The sequence below is a fragment of the Halictus rubicundus genome, chromosome 10, assembly GCF_050948215.1.
Source record: "Halictus rubicundus isolate RS-2024b chromosome 10, iyHalRubi1_principal, whole genome shotgun sequence".
In the NCBI taxonomy this organism is placed as follows: Eukaryota; Metazoa; Arthropoda; class Insecta; order Hymenoptera; family Halictidae; genus Halictus; species Halictus rubicundus.
Genome location: NC_135158.1, coordinates 7,741,328 through 7,761,454, shown reverse-complemented (window position 1 = coordinate 7,761,454; position 20,127 = coordinate 7,741,328). Strand labels below are relative to the sequence as shown.

General features: G+C 39.6%; 1 protein-coding gene across 3 annotated transcripts in view; it reads left to right on the top strand.

The window, feature by feature from the left end:
- LOC143357831 (cyclic GMP-AMP phosphodiesterase SMPDL3A) overlaps window positions 1-20,127 on the top strand; it is a 71,570-nt gene that overhangs the window by 29,312 nt on the left and 22,131 nt on the right. For all 3 annotated transcript variants that reach the window (XM_076794461.1, XM_076794462.1, XM_076794460.1), the window contains 5 exons: window positions 4,562-4,635; window positions 8,599-8,664; window positions 10,404-10,575; window positions 18,141-18,346; window positions 19,116-19,330. In XM_076794461.1, coding sequence (XP_076650576.1) covers window positions 4,575-4,635; window positions 8,599-8,664; window positions 10,404-10,575; window positions 18,141-18,346; window positions 19,116-19,330 — 720 coding nt within the window. In that variant the 5' untranslated portion in view covers window positions 4,562-4,574. The remainder of the gene's footprint in view (window positions 1-4,561; window positions 4,636-8,598; window positions 8,665-10,403; window positions 10,576-18,140; window positions 18,347-19,115; window positions 19,331-20,127) is intronic.

Below are 20,127 nucleotides of genomic sequence, written 5' to 3'. Positions count from 1 at the left end.
AGGAATGATCGAGGACAGTGTCGCCGGCAAATAGCTACATCAACTGAAAAACATATTGCCGGTCGATACGCAATTTTGTTGAAATTTCCTCACGGCTCGAGAGCAGGCTAGGGCGAACGAGAACGACCAGGTATACCACGATGACGTGCGATCTGGCATGGACATTCGTGTATCCATAACTTCCCGGTGTAATCGAGTAGAAATGAAAAATTAGGGGCCGGCCAAATGACCAGGAGAAAAGAGCTTTTTTTATTGTGCCCGCCGTTCTATTTCAAGACCGGTTGATATTAACCCTTAACCCTTGTTTTTTTTTTTATTATTAACCTTTAATTAGTATTAACCCTTGCGCACCGTTCCGTTAATCGTTGCATGAATATTTCGCGAAACCCGTGGGATCGAAACCGTGCGTTCAATTAGGCGGGAAAAACTGAGACGTGAAATGTCTAGACTATGCATCTGTACGCAAATTCCTATCCTAAGGTAAACTATTTTATAAAAATTTGAATTATGTCGGTCAATAGAATAAAATTACTGGCTTAACTTTACCTCAAGAAACCAGAAATTTTTAGCTTTTTTCAATGTAATCCTCTGGATTTTGACAAGAAAATGTCGCAAAACCAAGTTTCAATCCTAGATCACCAGTTCAAAAGTTATGAGTGTGTAAAATAGCACATCTTTACACACGCATAACTTTTGAACCAGTGATTTCCTAGGATTGAACCTTGGATTCTGGACATTTTCTCGCCGACATCTACAGGATTATGTTTCAATAAGTTAAACATTTCTGGTTTCCTGAGGTAAAGTTAATAATGGTATTAATTTGTTCACATAAGTATTGAATGAAAATGCTACGAGAAAATCTGAAGTTTCCTTTACACGTAGAAATGTTGAGGAAATATGACAAAAGTGTACGCAATCGCAGGATCTAATATTTTTGAGATGAAATTTGGGTCAATTATGGGATTAACTGCAATGTTCTAGTTCTAGAACAGACTGAATTTAGAGTGAACGTAATAAACGCATCATTATTCATTGCCTATTCAGTGCCTCAATAGGTCTTTGGGAAAACTGGAAACCCACAAATGATGCATGAAATAGACTTGGAGATCTATTGGTAGTATTCAATCCAAATGCTTGAACCAATCTCTCGAGATGCGATGGCGTCTACGTTATTTCAAGCGGGGTCACCCAACAGTTCCTGCCAGTCTGAATAGATGACATGACAATAAATTTAATCCGAGAAAACGTAGTTGAATAATTGTCAAAATAAATGTGTATAATTGCTTCTCCCAATTAGGTCTAGTTTTTATGAATGAATGATGAACTGTTCGCTGTGATCCATGATAATTAGACTGCGGATGGTAATTAAAATATAGAATTTTGGTTGACCAATTGACGGAAACTGGAATCAAACAGAAAGGTGTATCAAACGTTCCATCGGTTACCAAATCGACGGAAATGGTCGCTAAATTTTATTATTTTTGCAATCAGTAATATTTTAGTTTGCTTTAAATTCATTGAATATACAATATTGTAAAGCCCTCGTTTATTTATTCTACTGATATTTGGTAATATCATTTTGAATTTGATCAGTATAGTAATTTTAGAACTCTTGAGTGTACAATATGTTTTTACATTTTCTACCATATTTTCAATATTCTAATAGTTTTGTGTATCATTGTGGATAAGATGTGTGACAGAAAAAGCGAAAGATAAATAATGCATTTGAATGTGCAGAAGACACGAAACACGATAAAATTATTAAATAGAATTATTCCGATTCATTGTGCATATTCCGATACGTTTTGCATATTTTGATTTATTCTACGTATTCCGATGTATTCCCTGTATATCAGCGTGTTTTCTGTATTCTGATTTATTCTGCATATTCCAATGTATCTCCATATTGCCATGTATTCTGCCTATTACAATTTATTCTGCATATTCTTTATACCGGCATAAATTCCAGACGTTTTCAACGTGCATTCACGAGATAAAGGACATCTCATACCTTAAACAGATATATAAAAAATATATACAATCCCTGAAAATTTAAAATAATTGACTCGCAATAATTTTATAAAATAAAATATATATTGTTAAAATGCTTGAGGCACAAAACGAATTTCCAACTTCTGCTCTCGTTACCGTTAAAAATATGCTGTTCTATGAACCCCTTACAGTGTACTCATTATTTCAGTATGTTTCCTGATGTTTATGTCATGCTATGTCTTCGGTATTTATAATAGAACAATCAAACTGAAGTATATATAAATTAATTTGGTAAAATTTGGAATATAATCGAAAAGTTTACTTCATCGTGATAATTTAATGATCAGCGATAATATAATTTTAATTTTTCCTACTTTCTTTATTTCTAATAGTAATTTGCAGTGGACAGATTAATCCAATATGTCAGTCACAGTAAATAAACACTGCAATGCCAGTTTCTGTGCATAATTAGATTTTTCGTTGAATTTTTGTTGCACGAAACTCATTCCAACAACATTCGCGTAGTTTAATATACAAAATTTCAATTTCGCGCTATTCTTCTAGAATTTTAATTCGCATAATACTCGTAAAACTTTTCCTCTTATTATCTAGATCCTGCTCTAATGGGAAGAACGAGATTAAACGTTAGTGACAAAAATTTTAATTTTAAAAATATTTCAGACTCTGGCGAGTCCTTATCATAATATTTAGATATAGCTCTGGCTGTGCATATGCGAGCGCGCGTGTGTGTGTGCATAGTGAAATTTCTGCGATACTTCGTGACTTGAACCTAATGAGTTAATTCCATGAGCAACTTTAATCAACCTAGTTATGCGGAAGATAAGTAACACATTATTTTCCATTACTGTTTATAATATTTCTACATGAAACAGCCACACAGTAAAAGCTACCAATTTACTAATAAGTCATGACAGGCGATTTATTATGCTTCTGATGTGAACGATCTAGCCACGCTGCATTTATTGCAATTCATTTGAAATTTTAATAACGTCGTGATGTTCTAAAAATTAAGTAGTGACGTTCAAACGACTCCGAACATTCACTTTTACTATATTTATGTGCAGAAAAATTAAGAAAAAAACAATTCAAAATTATTTACGCTTACATTTTATAGAAAATAAAATTCCCTAGAAACAATTTTGCTATCTGTTACCGAGTAACAATATTCTCTTAAATATTATTGACCAATAGCTTACATTTACATTAATAATTTATATTTTGTAATGGCATCGATTCTATTTGGATTATTTCTTACATTGTTCGGTGGTAGATTGTTCGATCGTTTAGCAGACTTGCCAATCATGATTAATGCTTGGCATCAACGAGCTGATGGTTGCTACTATTATTTCGGACTTGGTAACAGGTCGCCTTAAAAACATATAAAGCGAACGTAGAGAAAGGTAGATTGAGTTTATTAGCCAGAAGTTATAGCGGGTTAAGGAGGGTGCATACAGATGATCGCGGCTGATTATCTCGTTTTAACGTTAGAATCCATCGGGGGTGAAAATTTGAAATAAAATGGCTGCATGCAGTCACGAAACCCCAAAGGCTTCGTTAGTTGCTCCTGTAGATAGGATCGCGAAAGAACCGTACACTTGAAACAAACAGTTAATCGACGAATAAAATATTCAAGGCGACGCTGAATATTCATAAGCGCGTAATTATTAAATAGAAACACGCCTACGTTGTTAAATGTAGTTCAGTACTTCATAATATTCCGACCGAAATCATAAGCCACTGTTAACCGTAAGGTGTATATTTCAACGTTTGAAATCGTATTGAAATCAGTTGATATTTAAATAGTAACTTTGACACTGTTGTCACTGTCTTGATCAAATTTGGCCAGCGCTTTGAAACGGTTTCGTGACCGATCCCGACTCATTTCATTTCCATCGCTAATACGAACACCGGCGATAATATTTATCTGCACCGCAACAAAACTGAGCTTTATATTTCAAGTAAATCACAATCTCCCGGGCGGAACATTTCGTGTCCGCTGTAAAACAAAAGGAAAGAAAAAAAAAGAGCACAAAGCACCGTGGCGTTTCCAAGATGTCGCCCGGAGTTATGTATTTATACGGTTCACGAATTGCGTCAGTTTTTTGTGTTGCCGTCAAACGATCCGGGACCGACGTTATTGGTTCGCCGACGTTTTTACGAGGTCTCGTTGCAGCTGAAGGAGCCCTGTAAAGTGTTTTACGAGCTGTGTTACTCGGGTATCGGGTTGCGGACGCAACCGGGTCTCCTGGCAAGACGCATCGTCGATCTTCGAAATTAAATTCGAGATTAAAATTGAAAGCTGTTCCACCCACGCTCGTGGGAAGGGGGGACGGGGACCGGAAGAAGGGGGGACGGATTCATGAAATTTCATAAGACTCCGTGGCTCCGTGGTTTCCCCGGGTTCTCGAAAATTATGTTAATCCGGGCGCTCGCGCGCTTCGATGACAACGGGAGTTATCGTTGTCCCGGATCGTTCGCACGTTCCCTGCTAAATTAGACGGGGCTGCGAATCTCGTCTGGTTTTTAATCGAGCATTACGTGATTACAGATCCAATCCCGGAATGATGATCCGCCACTATCTGATGCTGCTCTCCTGGCTGTGCGCGGTGCAAGGGAAAATAGGTAAATGCATGCATGTGTACGTAAAACTGTGCCAGTTTACATTTACCTCGCGTCGAGCACTTCTGTCGTTATCGGTGGAGGTGTTTGTCAAACTGATGCTCAAGATTCGAACGGGTTTTACGAGTTAGAATTGCGGTGGACCAATAAAATCTATTCAGTGTGAATGCTATACTTTTCTTTCGGCAAGTGATTTATTTTTAGCAGAAGCCAGTGGATACACTCATCGAATCAAACAATGTCCAGAATTATTGCCTACTTCTTATTAATTCCACAGTCGTTGATGCACTAATTTTTATATTTATCGTGTCACTGACAAGAGTCACCGTGCAACTCTGCAGCATCAGATTGACTATATTCTCCTGTCACCTTGTTCGATTCGTTCTCTACAGGACATACATATGCAAAGGATTTAAATTGTATTTTCAATTGGTAGAGGGGGCAGGTACATAGGTCAAAGTATCAATGAAAAGTAAAGTGTTTCATTAGGGCACTTAACATAAAGTAATATTTTAATAATATCGACAATTATTTAAAACATACTTTGAACGATCCCGAAGACACGAAAACAGTTTTTTAAGGATCATTATTTAGAGATTTTTGAGATTTCTTTACGTCAGACTAGATTATACTGTTGGACCATGTGAAATGTGTAATAAATATCCGAATTAGTACAAATGGGACCCAGCAAATTATCTATAGTGAGCAGTCGCAGATCGTGTAATGCCCTCTCAATTGTTTCTAGCACAATAGCGGCGTAAGCCCTGATCATTCGATACACTGTGTCCTTTATAATTGTCGGTCGCAGATAAACGTGTTGTTTTATGATCACGAAGCGGCGAAATCGAGAGAAAATACCTATTCCGTTTGTTTTTAGTGGAGCTAGATATAGAGAGTAAGTGAATTAGTTAGATCGTAGCAATCTTTAATGGTCAAGTCAGCAGTATTTGTAGCATACCTCGCGTAAAGATATCGGCAATCCTGAGCATTAAAAGAGAAACTAATCTCGTAAAAATGTTTACTGGTGTGTTATTAATTTCCACAAAAGATACGTTGTCCGTAACATAGACATAAATTGTCAAGAGATTTATTTCGAACGAATCGAACAAGGTGAGTCTATTAAATTCTAGGGCTGGTTAAAAAATTCTTCTCTGTGCTTGTTACAACATACAACGTTTTAAAGTAATGGCTATTTTCCTCGAACATTGTTAAAACGTTGCCGAGGAAAGGTACGTTATTTTCAAACTCCCAGGTGGTACGCCGGATCATATAAATTCTGTGGGTTTCCGTAGTTCGTATAATGATCGGCAAAAACCGAACTTTGCGAGAACATCCCCCGAGCGATAGCATGCTTCGGGTCCGGCATGTAAATGTAGGCAAATGAAGTATAGCGTAGCACCATTTACGCGACTCAATCGAATTTTCGGTTAGTCGGTGAATTAATCAGCCCTAGAAACATCGCGATTCATTGAGAGACATTGTACACAATGCTCTAATGATTCTTGCCGTTAGAACGCCATTAGTCGGCCATACGCGAGATTCATTGCAGCTCGGTGTGTACACGCTGAACCTTACGATGTTGGCATGTACGTCGCACACATACACACGCGCGTATGGTCCACAGTCGATTATTAAAACGGGGAAAGTTTAGTCGAATGTGGGTCGATGTTCTTCGAACGCGGCCGCCCGAGAATTTATTCGTTAGTCGTACGTTAACTTGTCCCTGTGCGGTTAATTATGGATGGGGTTAACAAGTTTCCGCGGCGCACTTGCTGCGTAAGTGTTCTAATAATATGGCTGAAACGACGGTAACGCCATGGCCTAATTTCCCAACTTTGACTCAACAGTGTTAAGTCTCTTTGTCATAACTTCCAAATGAAAAACCGAACGATTCGTTCCTTCCTCGTTCCACGCATCTCTCCTCGTAGTTCAATGTTACCCGAGGGTGTGAAAATATTATAACGTTCGAGGTGTTGTTCCAGTATTTCGTAACATTCTTGCCCGTAAGCTTCGTCTATTTGATTAATAATTGCAGTCGAAAGTTCGCTGAACTAATATTGAAACGGTGAGCTCACAGTTGCTTAGCTTATTCGATTAATTGAAACGCTTGCCCGGCGTACTAAAATTAGTTTGGACCAACTGGAAATTTTGAGCTTTCGAATGCTTCGAGGGTGCTCTTTCCGCGTATCGAATATTTGGAAGCATTAAATATGTATTTCTTTTTTTGGCAAATTGAAACGCATCGAGAGCCGTTAAATTCATTTCGAGCGTTCTTACTCGATCGGACATCGATAAATTCGAGGGCTCTTGATTTGTCGAACTGTTTCTCATTGAGAGGAAAAATTTGAGTGCCGAAGTAAATAATAAATGACCAATCCAGTGGAGTCTGCCTACAGTTTGCATTCATCGATAAATCAAAACTTCGATCACTCCAATCGCCTCAATTTATCTAACTTTAATCGCACGTGTTTGTATGATTACCGAGGTAATTTAAATTATTTTTTTTAAGCATTTCAATATTCAAACTTCCCGATCGAATCGATAAAATCGAGGTTAACTCATTTAAACCTTTCCGTTCTGAATTTGTTTACAATTTTGTTTCGAATAACTCCTTGTCGTTTCAAGTGTTTCATTTAAGGCGCGCTTCGAAAGACGCTTCGGATATTGATTGGTGCTAATTTTAAACAATTCCGTTGACCAACTGGGTACAGTAAAAATAGCTATTGAAAGTAAAGGAAAACCTAATGTTACGGATTATAATGCGTATTTTAATTAGCAATTTGAAAATATAGGATTCACACCACACAGCGGAGCGCACGGACTTAATACCTCGCTGATTGTCCAACTTCGATTAGGACTTGATTGGAGCATCCCGAATTTTTCCGTCGCGCCGATGTGTGCAAATTAATCAAATTCCCATTCATAATCGAAAATCCGAAATTACGGGGAAACGCGAAGCGCAGAATTTCTCTGGAAAACAAGCGTTGCCGGGGGCTGTTTGAAATAAATTCGTGGGTAGAACAAACAAAAAGGCTGGCAAAAAGAACACCGGGTTTCTAGTTAACGGGTTAATAAAGAAGAATCCGGTCGAATAAAACAATCATGGGTCGCGTGTACCAATCGCATTCGTATTCCGTTACGGTTTCCATTTGTTTTGATAAATTTAACGTCCGTATCGGATCGATCTCCGCTCTAATTACCTTGCAAAGTGGCCCTCGCCTTGTTCAGTCGTCCGCCCCCCGTCCCCCTCACCCCACGAACGGAGCACCCTCTCTCTTTCCGGTTAATTTAAAACAATCCAGGTTACATCAAGAAATCGAATACATTTCAATTTCAACTCGGTCTCCTAGAAATTTCCACTTCCAAGGGGGATCGGTTCCCTTTGCCCGTGTCTCCCGCATCCTCTTCCACGGGACACACGGGACCGCGTATCGTTCCGTGATTGCGCGCGGACAAAGTCTGTTCTCGCATACACTCCCAGGAAAACGCATAGCTCGTCCTCGATCCCTTACCGACAATGTACAATTTCACGCTCGTGACAAATGATAATCTCCACTTGGACAATAAGGGAGACGTTCAAGAATAGTCCCAAATGACTTTTCATGTGACCCTTCAAAGTGATCTATGAAAAAGAGCGGCTAAAAATTTGGATAGATGCAATCTTGTTAATTTATCTTGTTAATCTTGATACAAAGTAATGTAAGATTTTTATTGCTCCGTGAACCTAGTGTTAAGGACACGAGCTACCTTTTCGCCTGGGAGTGTAGAACCCCTCCACCGTTTCCCTCTATGGCGTACCACCGTCGTCCGCGGCATCGTCCATCCGGAGGGCGACGTTACATCAGTTTGCAGGGCAACCGGGTAGGAAAGAAACGTAGAATGCAAATGCGGCGCGCGACGGGATGCAAATAAAAGCCCGAAACGAAACGATACGAAAGGCGACCTCGTTTCTCTCTCTGGTTGCAGGGTATTTCTGGCACATCACCGACATCCACTATGATCCGAGGTATACCATCCAGCGGAACGCAGCTAGTAAGTAGTTCCCTTGCTGTACGACAGCGGTCCTCTCCAAAGCATGCACGCATCCACCTAGCCCCCCCCCCCCCGCCAAAAACGTTCACAGAGAGACTAGCAACAGCAATAGCCCCCCCGAGCCTCTTTTATATTCGGCCTCCGGTGTTCCCTTGCATCGAGCCTATATCCTCTGCTCGTTCCCGTCGGTATTTACCGATCGTTTTAAAGTACCTGGCGTGTCTGGCTGGCACGAGGTTTGCATGAAATAGCATTGCCTCAAATTGCGTCCCATACCGGGCGGACCCCAACAACCACATGCCGCTCCACTCCCCTCCCTCGCAAGTCTCCCCCTGACTCCGTGTCATTTGGACGTTAGCGAAGCTGTACGTGACCGACCGGTATGCTTTTCCCTCCCTTAAAGGTCACCTGCTCCCACATCCCCGCGACGTTTCCCTCAACAACGCCCGGTTTTTCTTTTGTTCAACCCTCTGTTGCCAACCACCCCCGTCAAACCCTACGGTGTGTTCACGTGTGCCGTTCAACCCGGCCAAGACCGGTCGTTTACTCCGGTTACATTGGAATCGCCGACGAGGGTTTCTCGCTAAGGCTCGCTTCACCGACAAGAATTCGCCGGAACCGGATCCGAACGACGCTATTGGGTACGCCTAAACGGCGCCGGAATTCCTCGAATGTTACAAACTGAAAAAGTATTCCTAACTCTTCAATCTGCCCGAAACATCTGCTTACCAAGCTAGACCCTCTAAGACCTTGTATCAATCGAATATAAAATCTCCTACAACGGAGTTGGGCCATCAATGTACAAAGTAAACTCGCGATTCAAAGAGAAAGGAAATGCTTCTAATGGTAAAATTAATTTGAACTGTAAAGTTTGAGTAGCTATTTATAATTGATAAAGCTTGACAGTTTCGTTCGATCCTCTACAATTACATGAACTCAATGATGAACTTCAATGTACAAAGTAAACTATCTTCAAAGAGAAAGGAAATGCTTCTAGTGGTAAAATTAACTGGAACTGTAAAGTTTGAGTAGCTATTTATAATTGATAAAGCTTGACAGTTTCGTTGGATCCTCTACAATTACATGAACTCAATGATGAACTTCAATGTACAAAGTAAACTCCCGATTCAAAGAGAAAGGAAATGCTTCTAGTGGTAAAATTAACTGGAACTGTAAAGTTTGAGTAGTTATTTATAATTGATAAAGCTTGACAGTTTCGTTGGATCCTCTACAATTACATGAACTCAATGATGAACTTCAATGTACAAAGTAAACTCGCGATTCAAAGAGAAAGGAAATGCTTCTAGTGGTAAAATTAACTTGAACTGTAAAGTTTGAGTAGTTATTTATAATCGATAAAGCTTGAAAGTTTCGTTGGATCCTCTACAATTACATGAACTCAATGATGAACTTCAATGTACAAAGTAAACTATATTCAAAGAGAAAGAAAATGCTTCTAGTGGTAAAATTAACTTGAACTGTACAGTTTGAATAGTTATTTACAATTGATAAAGCTTGACAGTTTGGTTGGATACTCTACAATTACATGAACTCCGTGACAGACTCGAATCCAGTAAACCTCGTTACGGAACGCCGGTCAGCGACCAAGCGGCTAATGGCGCAGCTGATGCCCGCTGCCGTCAAATCTGGTTCCGATGAATTCTTGTCGGTCCGGTACTGTGTCAGTGGAGCCGGGTGTCGTCGGTGTCAATGTAACCGTCGTTTGTCCGTATTTTCAGAGTGCCGGGACACGAGAAACAGCGGCGACAGCGGTCGGATACGGCTCGACAGAAAACTGGCAGGGGAGTTCGGCGACTATAGCTGCGATTCACCGTGGGCCTTGATCGAATCAGCGGCGAGGGCAATGAGATCGGAGCGCGGCGAAGGAATCGAATTTGTCCTCTGGACGGGGTAGGTTCTCTTTCTGGTGCATAGATAGACAGATAGACAGACACAGAGACAGAAGAGATAAAGTGAGGGAGAGAGAGAGAGAGAGAGAGAGAGAGAGAGAAGAGTCGATCGCCCCGGGCCGCCTGCGACGCCCACGCTCGATTAATCGCTTTACCACCGCACCGCGCCGGCCGGATAAGAATCTACCGAGGAATTATGTTTGCCGGACATTAATTGGATGGTAATCGCGGCGTAGGAAATTCAACTAACCGGATCTTATGGAGATTATCGGGCCGGGAGCGGCGCGGACCGGAGCGAAGCGGAGTTATCGAATCGGCGGACTCTTTCAAGATGCATTCCGGATCGATAGATCGTTTCAACCGGAAGAGTTTGCCTCATTAGGACGCTCGAATCTAATCAATGGGAGTGTACCGATGGAATTACTGTGATGGCGGAGCCAGACAAACCCTGACTCCCGAGCTGGAATTATTGACATTCATGAATAACGTATTTTCTTTTTAAATAAAATATAGCCTCTTTGGAAGTGCTTTAATTCGTTGCTCGATCGTGATTCCTGGTATTTTTGGGCAATGCACCGACGCAGCTTGGTTCTTGCATGACTTTGATATACGACGCAGCGTTCCTTTCTCCGAAATGGATTATGGCTCGGTTAAACGGAGACGTATTAATGAAGGTACCTTAATTGAGACGGGGTTTTAATCTTGAATTAATTCCTTCGGCTATAAGAATTACTTGAACGGTTTTGGGTAATGTCTAATCGTGACTCAAATTACGTTTGTTACGTTCTGAAATTGAGCTCTGGAATAAAAGCGATCGATTTTACCGGAATATGATCTGATCAGACGATTCGGAGTAGCTGTTTATACAAATTATGTTCATTTGCAACAGAAGTGTATTTTAATGAAAGCGCTCTGATTGGGGATCGAGAAGATTTAGTCCAGAATCAGAATTTTTTCGTATTAATGGGAAATTCGTTTTTGAATTTCTTTTTAATGGAACAGACTTCGGCCGAAAGGTATAGAGTTACTTTGGTTCGTGTGTTCGATCGTGACTCGTATTATGTTTGCGCAAACAATATCTCATCAGCGCGTGCATGCACAGGCCTGTTCTATCGCATTCCGGCATCTCGGACATGAGTTGTATATTTCGCCGGCATGAAGTCTTTTATTTTCGATGATAAAAAATTTGCATATATGATTTCGTGCATTGTTCGTTCTTCGTTCAATAATTTACGCCGGCCGATGCTCGAAAAGGGCATTCAAGTAAAATCCAAGTACAATAAAGCGAGCTTCGGTTCGAATATCGATAAACCGTTCTTGTGATACTATTTATGATCGGTTGATTTGATTTACTGGATGGCAGAGTCACCGTACGTAGAATGTTTCATTACGAAGAGATATATTATATTTCTGTACGTGACTAATTGATGAAGGCACCTTCTGTCGTAAGAAAATGTTTTGACGCGTCGCTGATGAGTTTTAAATTACTTATTGGATTCGTACTGTTCTGAAAGTGGTTGACCCAAATCTTACATTCCTAAATTTTACATTAAATTGATAATATTTCATTCGCATCAACTCGAAAGAAAATAGATTAAACATTGAAATATTTATAGGTTGACACATTTCAATCCACGCAAATATCTTGTAAAGTATTTGTTATTCAAATTTTTAAAGAGATCCTACTATTTTTAAATGGAAGTGAATATTGTTATTTTATTTTGTTTAGCAAGGTCTATTTCTTGATTCGTGAACCATTCATTGGTGTATAATTTTGTTAACTCTCTGAGGTAGTTTAAGATCGTTTACCGCGGCTAGTCTGACAAGTTGTTCCTATTCCACTTGTTTGATTGCAGGCCGCCTGTATTCTATTTGTCTGACCATGTCCGTCTTCATTCCACTTCTCTGATTGCGGGTCGTCCCTATTCTACTGTTTGACCGTACGCCACGCCTGTTTCACTTGTCTGATCACAGGCCACCGTTATTCTACTTGTTTGGCCGTAGATCACCCCCTATTTTCCTTGCCGGTCGTAAGTGGTCCCTGCTCCCTATGTCTGACTATGGCTATCCCACACTACTTATCTGATCGGACGTCGTCCTATCTTATTATTATTTTGATATATTCTGCTCCACTGTGTAAATTTCAACGAATTCGTCATAGGATAGACACATCTGACCAAACAAAACCACATTTCCGCATTTCAACTCTTCAGGAACGAATGTTTCAATGCGAGAACAAAATTTAACATTTGGTTCGATTAAAATATCAGTGCTTCCATGCGAATTTTTTGTTCTTATCAGCTGGTGAATCTTCATGGTCACATGAGAGTGTATTTGTTTTAATAAGCCAGAAACAATTTAACAATATCAGATAATCGATGTGATGCGTTGATGACTTTTTACTTCACTTGTCCATTTTAAAATCAGTTATTATTGTTGAATGAATCTGAAGTGACTCTAACTTGGAATAATTTAAATTTAAAGATACTAAACGTACACGTATCGATGTCTCTAAAATCATTATTTTTGAATTGAAACTCTACTTTTTAAATAACGTATAGCTCGATTTATTGAAACGAGACAGACCGTATATTGGCTAACAATCTGCACAGTTCGCCATTTGCATCTGTTAATAGCGCGGCTAATTTTCTGTCAAATTTTATTTAAATGTCCCGTAAATCGGTATACCTACGGAATTCAATTTAACTGATTCGGTGCGCTGGTGAGTCGTCGCGTTCAATTTATGATCTCGCCGACGCGACGGCTGTAAAAGTAAAACGGCGAGAGTCTGATTTACACGGTACTTTACAAAATTCTAATCAACGAGTAATTACAAGCGCGCGCTCGCAACGCAATCAGTAAATTGAATGATGAATCAAAACGAAACAGATCGATCTTCAACGCGGTATGCGCGCGGGATACGTTAATCCAATAATTGATAATCCGCAAACTCCGAGCACAAAGATCCAATGGGCCGTAAGAATTTCTGTTTGCGCAGCGCGCCATAGGTACGATTGCGATTCCCATATAAATTAAACAGCGCAAATTGCTAGTTTAATAGGGTTTGATCAATTCATCGACGACTGAATTGCGAAGGTTAATACACCGTTGAATAATTTGTCGGAACAATCAACGCTTCCTGTCTGTCTCGTCAAATCGAATAAAGATTGATTGACGTAATTTGCCGGGTTAAGTCGGTCATTTTTATAATATCCTCTGATGCTGTACGCATCGGACCATAATAAAAATGTCTGTTAAATTCGATTTCACCGTTCCAATAAATAAATAATCGTAATTCACATTCTCCGCTCTCCCGGTGAAATATTTAGTCGAACCTTTTCCGAAAATTTCCCTTCAACTTGTTTTTGCGAAATGACTGAATTTATATCATAAAGTCGAATTCTTTTACATAAATTTGTTTCGAGCGATATATTTGTTTGATATTTTCTCGTTTCGAAAGCGAATAAATATTATCGGATAAAGATTCTTTATTGAATATCTGACAAAGCAAAAATATTTATGGAATCATACGCCTAAATTACGTTTGTTGTAAATATTCCGTTAAAAATTCGTTTTCATGGAACAGAAATACGGTGAAGTTCGTTATTATTGTAGTAACGCTAACCTGTTCAGTGTAACAGGATATATGACAAGATATGAGTATAGATAGGCAAATTGTTTGGCAAATTAACTTTGACTTGCAAGTTTGATGAGATCCATGCCCGATTTAGAGTTAATGCTCATAAAAGCCATATCTTCGAAGGAGCCCATTCCAGGAGGAATTCGAAGTTTGAGGTGTCCCAAATTCATTCTATTAATATCGTGTTTCATAGTCAACTTATAGCACAATGATGATACTGCACGGTTGCACGAACAACGTATGCGCTCTGGTGGATCTACACGCGAAATCCGCCATTTCGTAACTCGCGATTCTCGATTTGAAACTTTTCGCTGCTTAAGCTTTCAATTTTGTTTCGTGTTTCCGGCTGATTCAATCCTTTCTGCCAAGCATTTTCATTTTTTGCTGCTACCACTCGTTCTAGATACCTATTTCAAAACTGTTCGCACAACATATAGAATGAAACACGTTTTTCGCAATTATTAAGTCACAAATCAATCAAATTTCATCAAAAATCGAAGCATGTTTAATTTACAATAGTATTTCTATAGAATTAGTATTCTTAAGTATTTTAGGAAATATGAAGGAGGAAATGAAAATGATTCATGTATGTTTCTGTGATTATCTCTCTGTAAAAAATCATTTGTTTCGAGTAGCATTTCTAGATATTTTAAAGAATGAAAAAATTATGAAATCGCACACTTCGACATTCAAAAATGACTACAATTACAATACATTTCTGCGATTATCTCTGTGTTGAAAATTATTTACTTCATTTTTGGCTATCTTAGGGAATGAAATATAATTCTGTGATTATTTCTGTGTTGGAGATGAGTTTGAGTTCAAGATCTCTGAGTTTAATCGTTTCCATCCGATACAATGCTATTCGTGTCGTAAAAGTAATGCGTGGAAATGGCCGGGAGTAATGGAACTATAAAATCGAATCAGATTTCGAGAAATAAGCGACACTTATTTGTAGGAGGTAAAGCCAGCATTTACTGGCTTCAGTCACGGCTATCTTTCTAATAGCGTTACAGCAAATCACATTTCAAACTTTACAGGTTGCCGAGTAAGCTGTAGCGACACGTGTGCTCACGCGATACCTACAATTTCCCGGCTTACTTTCCCCACTTATACCACTTCATTCCGCAAAACCTTACATTTCGCAGTTTAAACGTTTTAATCTTTCATTTCGTATTCTATTGTGAAATTTTTCCCCCACTCGGCAGTTTACTAAAACGAACAAGAATCCGACAAGAAGCAATTGAAACGCCGTAATCAGTAGACTGTATCTTCTCTCTAACTCGTAATTTTCAATATTTATTACACAGAAAAATTAAGGGTTTTATTTCCCTCACTGGTCAGAAGAATTTAATTTGTTTCATCGTGAAATTTTTCTACTCGACGATTTACAAAAATGTACAGGAATCAGACATAAAAATTAAAATGCTGTAATTAATAGACATTTATAGTTTCGGCGTACCTAACAGTTTTATATATTTATTACTGAGAAAAATTAAGCAGAGAGTAATTCTCGGAACTAGCCAACTGTAAGTTTCTACTTCACTAAACTTTGCATATTAAGAAATGTAATAAATACAGAAGTTCGTACAGTTTAAAATTTTCGCTCAGGTCGTAGGTGTTAACTCGTGCAACGGAAATGAAAAATTAGTTGTTTCATTAAGAATTTGATTACAGACCTCCAAGTTTCAGATCTATTGTATCGAGAAAGCTGGATACATCGTATTTTTCCAATGATGTTCTGATAAATCAGCGTTTAAACTTCCGAACTCCGAAACTTTGAAGTTTCTTAGTTGTTCGGTTTGGCAGGCATTACCAATTAATTTTCAGCGACATGTGAGAAAACGCAATATCTACGGTCGCTCAACTTACTTTTCGCGATTCATACCATTCGACTTCGGAAACTTTCAGTTCCCTGTTTTAAATTGCTACACATAAATCATACGGTATTTTCAATGTAGAGCTTCGGAACCGCGTTCTCGTAAGAACTGGCACAAAAATCTGATACTGAGGGAAATAATGAGAATATGACATAGATTTTCCAGGAATTCACTCGAGAATCATCTTATAACTGAACATAATGCGTACGTCATCTTGTCATTAAGAAAAGAACGCAAATCTGAAACTGAAGAAAATAAAATTGAATTTGCATTAGGCCGTTCGATAGCTTATTCAGAGAAAATACTTTCTGCTAATTTTCAACCCTATATGTCGACATGGGTGGTAGTAATTCCGTAATCTCTCATATCCTCTTGAATTGAAAATTCTGAAAAAATCAGGCATATTTTAGCTATTAGAATGCACATCTATGAATTTTCTCAGAATTTTTAGCTCCGAAATCGAATTTTAAAAATAAAAGAAATTTTGAAATGCCTATTTCTCGTAGAAGTTATGAGATAAAAAGTTTATATTTTTACAGTTCTGGCATCTCTTTATGGTTGTTAACATACAATTCTTTCGGATTTCTCAAAGTAGGGGCACATAGTTAAAAAAATCAAAAACCGCTATTTTTTACTTTTTACACCTACATGACCGTTGACCTCCTTATCCGGCTACGCCCATTCTTTTTCTCGTTGCTTCGTTACATCGGTAAACTTGTTATTTAATTTGCACAATCGCTGGTATCGAACGTAGCTCTCTTTATGTTATAATTTAATTATTTCTCACTTCTCGGTTACGTCAGTGTACCAGTTAATTAATTATTTTACGTAATCTTTCGTGCCGAACGTATCTTTGACGTTCAAACAGTTGGAGATGGATAATCCGATTAAATGTAATATTACATTCGCGCTGTAGTGTACAATCAGTGCAAATGTCTCGACAATTAGACGGAGAGGACGGTGTAGCTCCCGCCTATTTCCTGCGTCCTTCTGTTCGCATGTATCTGAGATGAGTTATAACGCATTGTTGGTCGATTTCCCTCATGGAAATTAGTGAGCACGTAACGAGGTAGCAATTAGAGGGATACTCAAATGTAGTCTATTTATATAATATTACAAACGAGAATCCTTTATTTTCAGTAGCACCAAAGGCTCTGAACTATATGGTCCATCTGTCTCTTGGCTAGAAAAATGATAGTGAAACCATTAATAACAAAAAAATGTTCAAAAAAGTGTGAATGCAAAAGTTCACTCTTATTTCATTTCTACCTCTCACAATTGACTCAGACAATTTTTATTTGGCACAAAATACAGCCTATTTAACAAGACATTACAAACTAGAAACTTACAACTGGTACGTCCACAGTTTCGAAAGTGGATTGCCCAAAAGAGTCCCGAGGGAACAAATGCGAAAAAGAATATGAAAGGTTCAAAAATATGTGAAAGAAAAAATTCACTTCTGTTCGATGTCTGGTTCTCAAAGTTGACTCAGACAATTTTTATTTGGCACAAAATACAGTCTATTTAACAAGACATTACAAACTAGAAACTTACAACTGGTACGTCCACAGTTTCGAAAGTGGATTGCCCAAAAGAGTCCCGATGGAACAAATGCGAAAAAGAATATGGAAAGTTCCAAAATATGTAAAAGAAAAAATTCACTTCTGTTCGATGTCTGGTTCTCAAAGTTGACTCAGACAATTTTTATTTGGCACAAAGATCTGCAATCTTTTACAAGATATTACAAACCAGAAGCTTGTGCTTTTAGAGTCCCTCCCAGAGCTTCTAAACGGTATTGCCCAACGATTCCTAACGAAACAATGATTAAAAAAGAAAAGAATAAAGCGTTAGAAAAAGCAATGTCGAATAGTTTTGAATTTCCAAGAGCTCGTCGTTTCGCATAATCTCGTCGAACAAGTCGACGGCGTGCAGACGCGTTCCTGCTTGCTATCGTTTCCTCGTGTTTACCAGCGAATCGGAGTAATTCCTCGCAGCGCTCTCGTCGTATGTAACCAGTGCTAACGAGGTTGTAACTACTTGTTGCAGTGACGCGCTGACGCGCACCGCCGAGATGAGCGCCGAGCAGCGTCTGCAGTGTTTGCGGAATTTGACCGATCTGTTGTCCCGCACGTTTAAGGAACAATTTGTGTTCCCGGCGCTCGGACACGAGGACCTCGGAGTAAGCTTCTCGCAACTGGCCGTGCTCTGGCAGCAATGGCTGCCGCAGGAAGCTCTGGACACGTTTCAAACCGGTGGGTAGGCCAGCTCTCCGAACCCCAGTTCTCTGATTGTGCTCGTCGCGGCGCGGCGTTTAGCTCCACGGACCGAGAAAATTCCTCGCTGCGGCGAGCGATACGTGTCTTGTAATGGCAAACAAGGCTGCGGGGAAAATACGGAGATGGGATTCAACCGATAGCGCCGATGGAACTCCGAATTTTCGAACTGCTAACCCTCTTAGCACCGAACCACCGTGACGTTCACGGAAAGTGTCGACGACGATATACTGTTCTGCCTAAATCACCACCTGTCTACAAAATACGTGCACGTGTTAGGGACATCTAAAGGCGTTGAATAAAATAATTCTAATATAATTTTCGCCTGGCTTGCAAACGTAACGATCTATTTTTTGAAACGAGCTTCGAGTTGACTTGATAGGCGTACATGTAAAGTTATACGAGCTCGTACTAAACGCCTGTTAAATTACAGTTTTATAAACGGGCAGTATCAATTCTTCGGTATGGCTACAGCACTTAACAAGTTACTTGTTTTACACATTTTATTCGATAAACAGATGTTAATATCGCCGGAAGCTTTAATATCGTTGCAGGCTTCCGTGAGAACGACGGGGTTTCGTAATTCGAAATTTATTCGTGGAATAGCCGAGTTCTTTCTCCGGCGGGCCAATAAAAAGCTAATAATACCGAGCAGCACTGTTGAGGGTAGAAAATTACGGAAGAGGAGGCGGGAAGTCGAACATAAGCTCCTGGCAACTCACTCGACGATTTCAAACACTTGTTACAGCCGGATATTACACGATAGAGCAGCGCTCGGAAAAGTATCGAATCATCTTTCTCAACACAAATTTGTGGCTGAACGTGGTGAACGTGGTGAACGGAGCCGACAATCGCATGCTGCATCGCACGGCCGCCAGCACGATCGATAACACGGAAGATCCTTTCGGTCAATGGTCCTGGTTCCAGTCGACCCTCGACAATGCAAGGAGGAAGAAGGAAACGGTAAGCAATTTCAACAATCTGTAATATTAACACTCCAACTGTCCTGGAATTCTGCGCGATATGCAGCCCCCGTTATTTTTATTATTATTCTTCGACCGACATGCAAACTGGCAATAAGGAGGGCTGCATGAAATGTTCAATCTTAATTGAACGCCTCAAATGTTCGGATGGCTTTTGACTTATGCATTTCTGACAATTTAAGACATTTAAAAGAAGTCTGTCCATCTAAAATTAATGAAGAAAGAAGAAAATTTTTAGTTAGACTAATATTCTTATTATTTCGAAAAATCCTCGTCCGCTAAAAGTTTAATCACTTTTAATGTTCGGTTGTTCCATTTTTAAGGGATGTATGGAAACTTTATACTGGTACACTTTCACCCGGACAATTACAGTATTATCAATATCGGTGGTTAGCCACCGCCACCTCGTTGCGCAACCATAAACTTTTTAATCGTCGTGCTCTCGGAGCGTTCCCTCCGCAGCGCAGCATCCCGGGAATCCTGGTGGAAAGAAAAACCTTCCACCCGCAGTGATATCGCGTAATTGTTCCGCCTCTGCCGCATCGTCAAACATTACAGTTCGAGGCGGACGTGTTCTTAAAGCGGGCGAATTCCGACGAACAAACAAAGGCGGATCTCGCTTAGCGCGGAGTCGTCGGGAGACGATATTATTTGCATCTTCCCGGTCGCGTTTCCCTTTGTTCGCTAAACCTGCTGCGCGAGTCGGTAGCAGAGGAGCGATACGTCGTTCATCCGATAAAGGGTGCGAACTGTTCCGAAGACGGAAGCATAACTTAG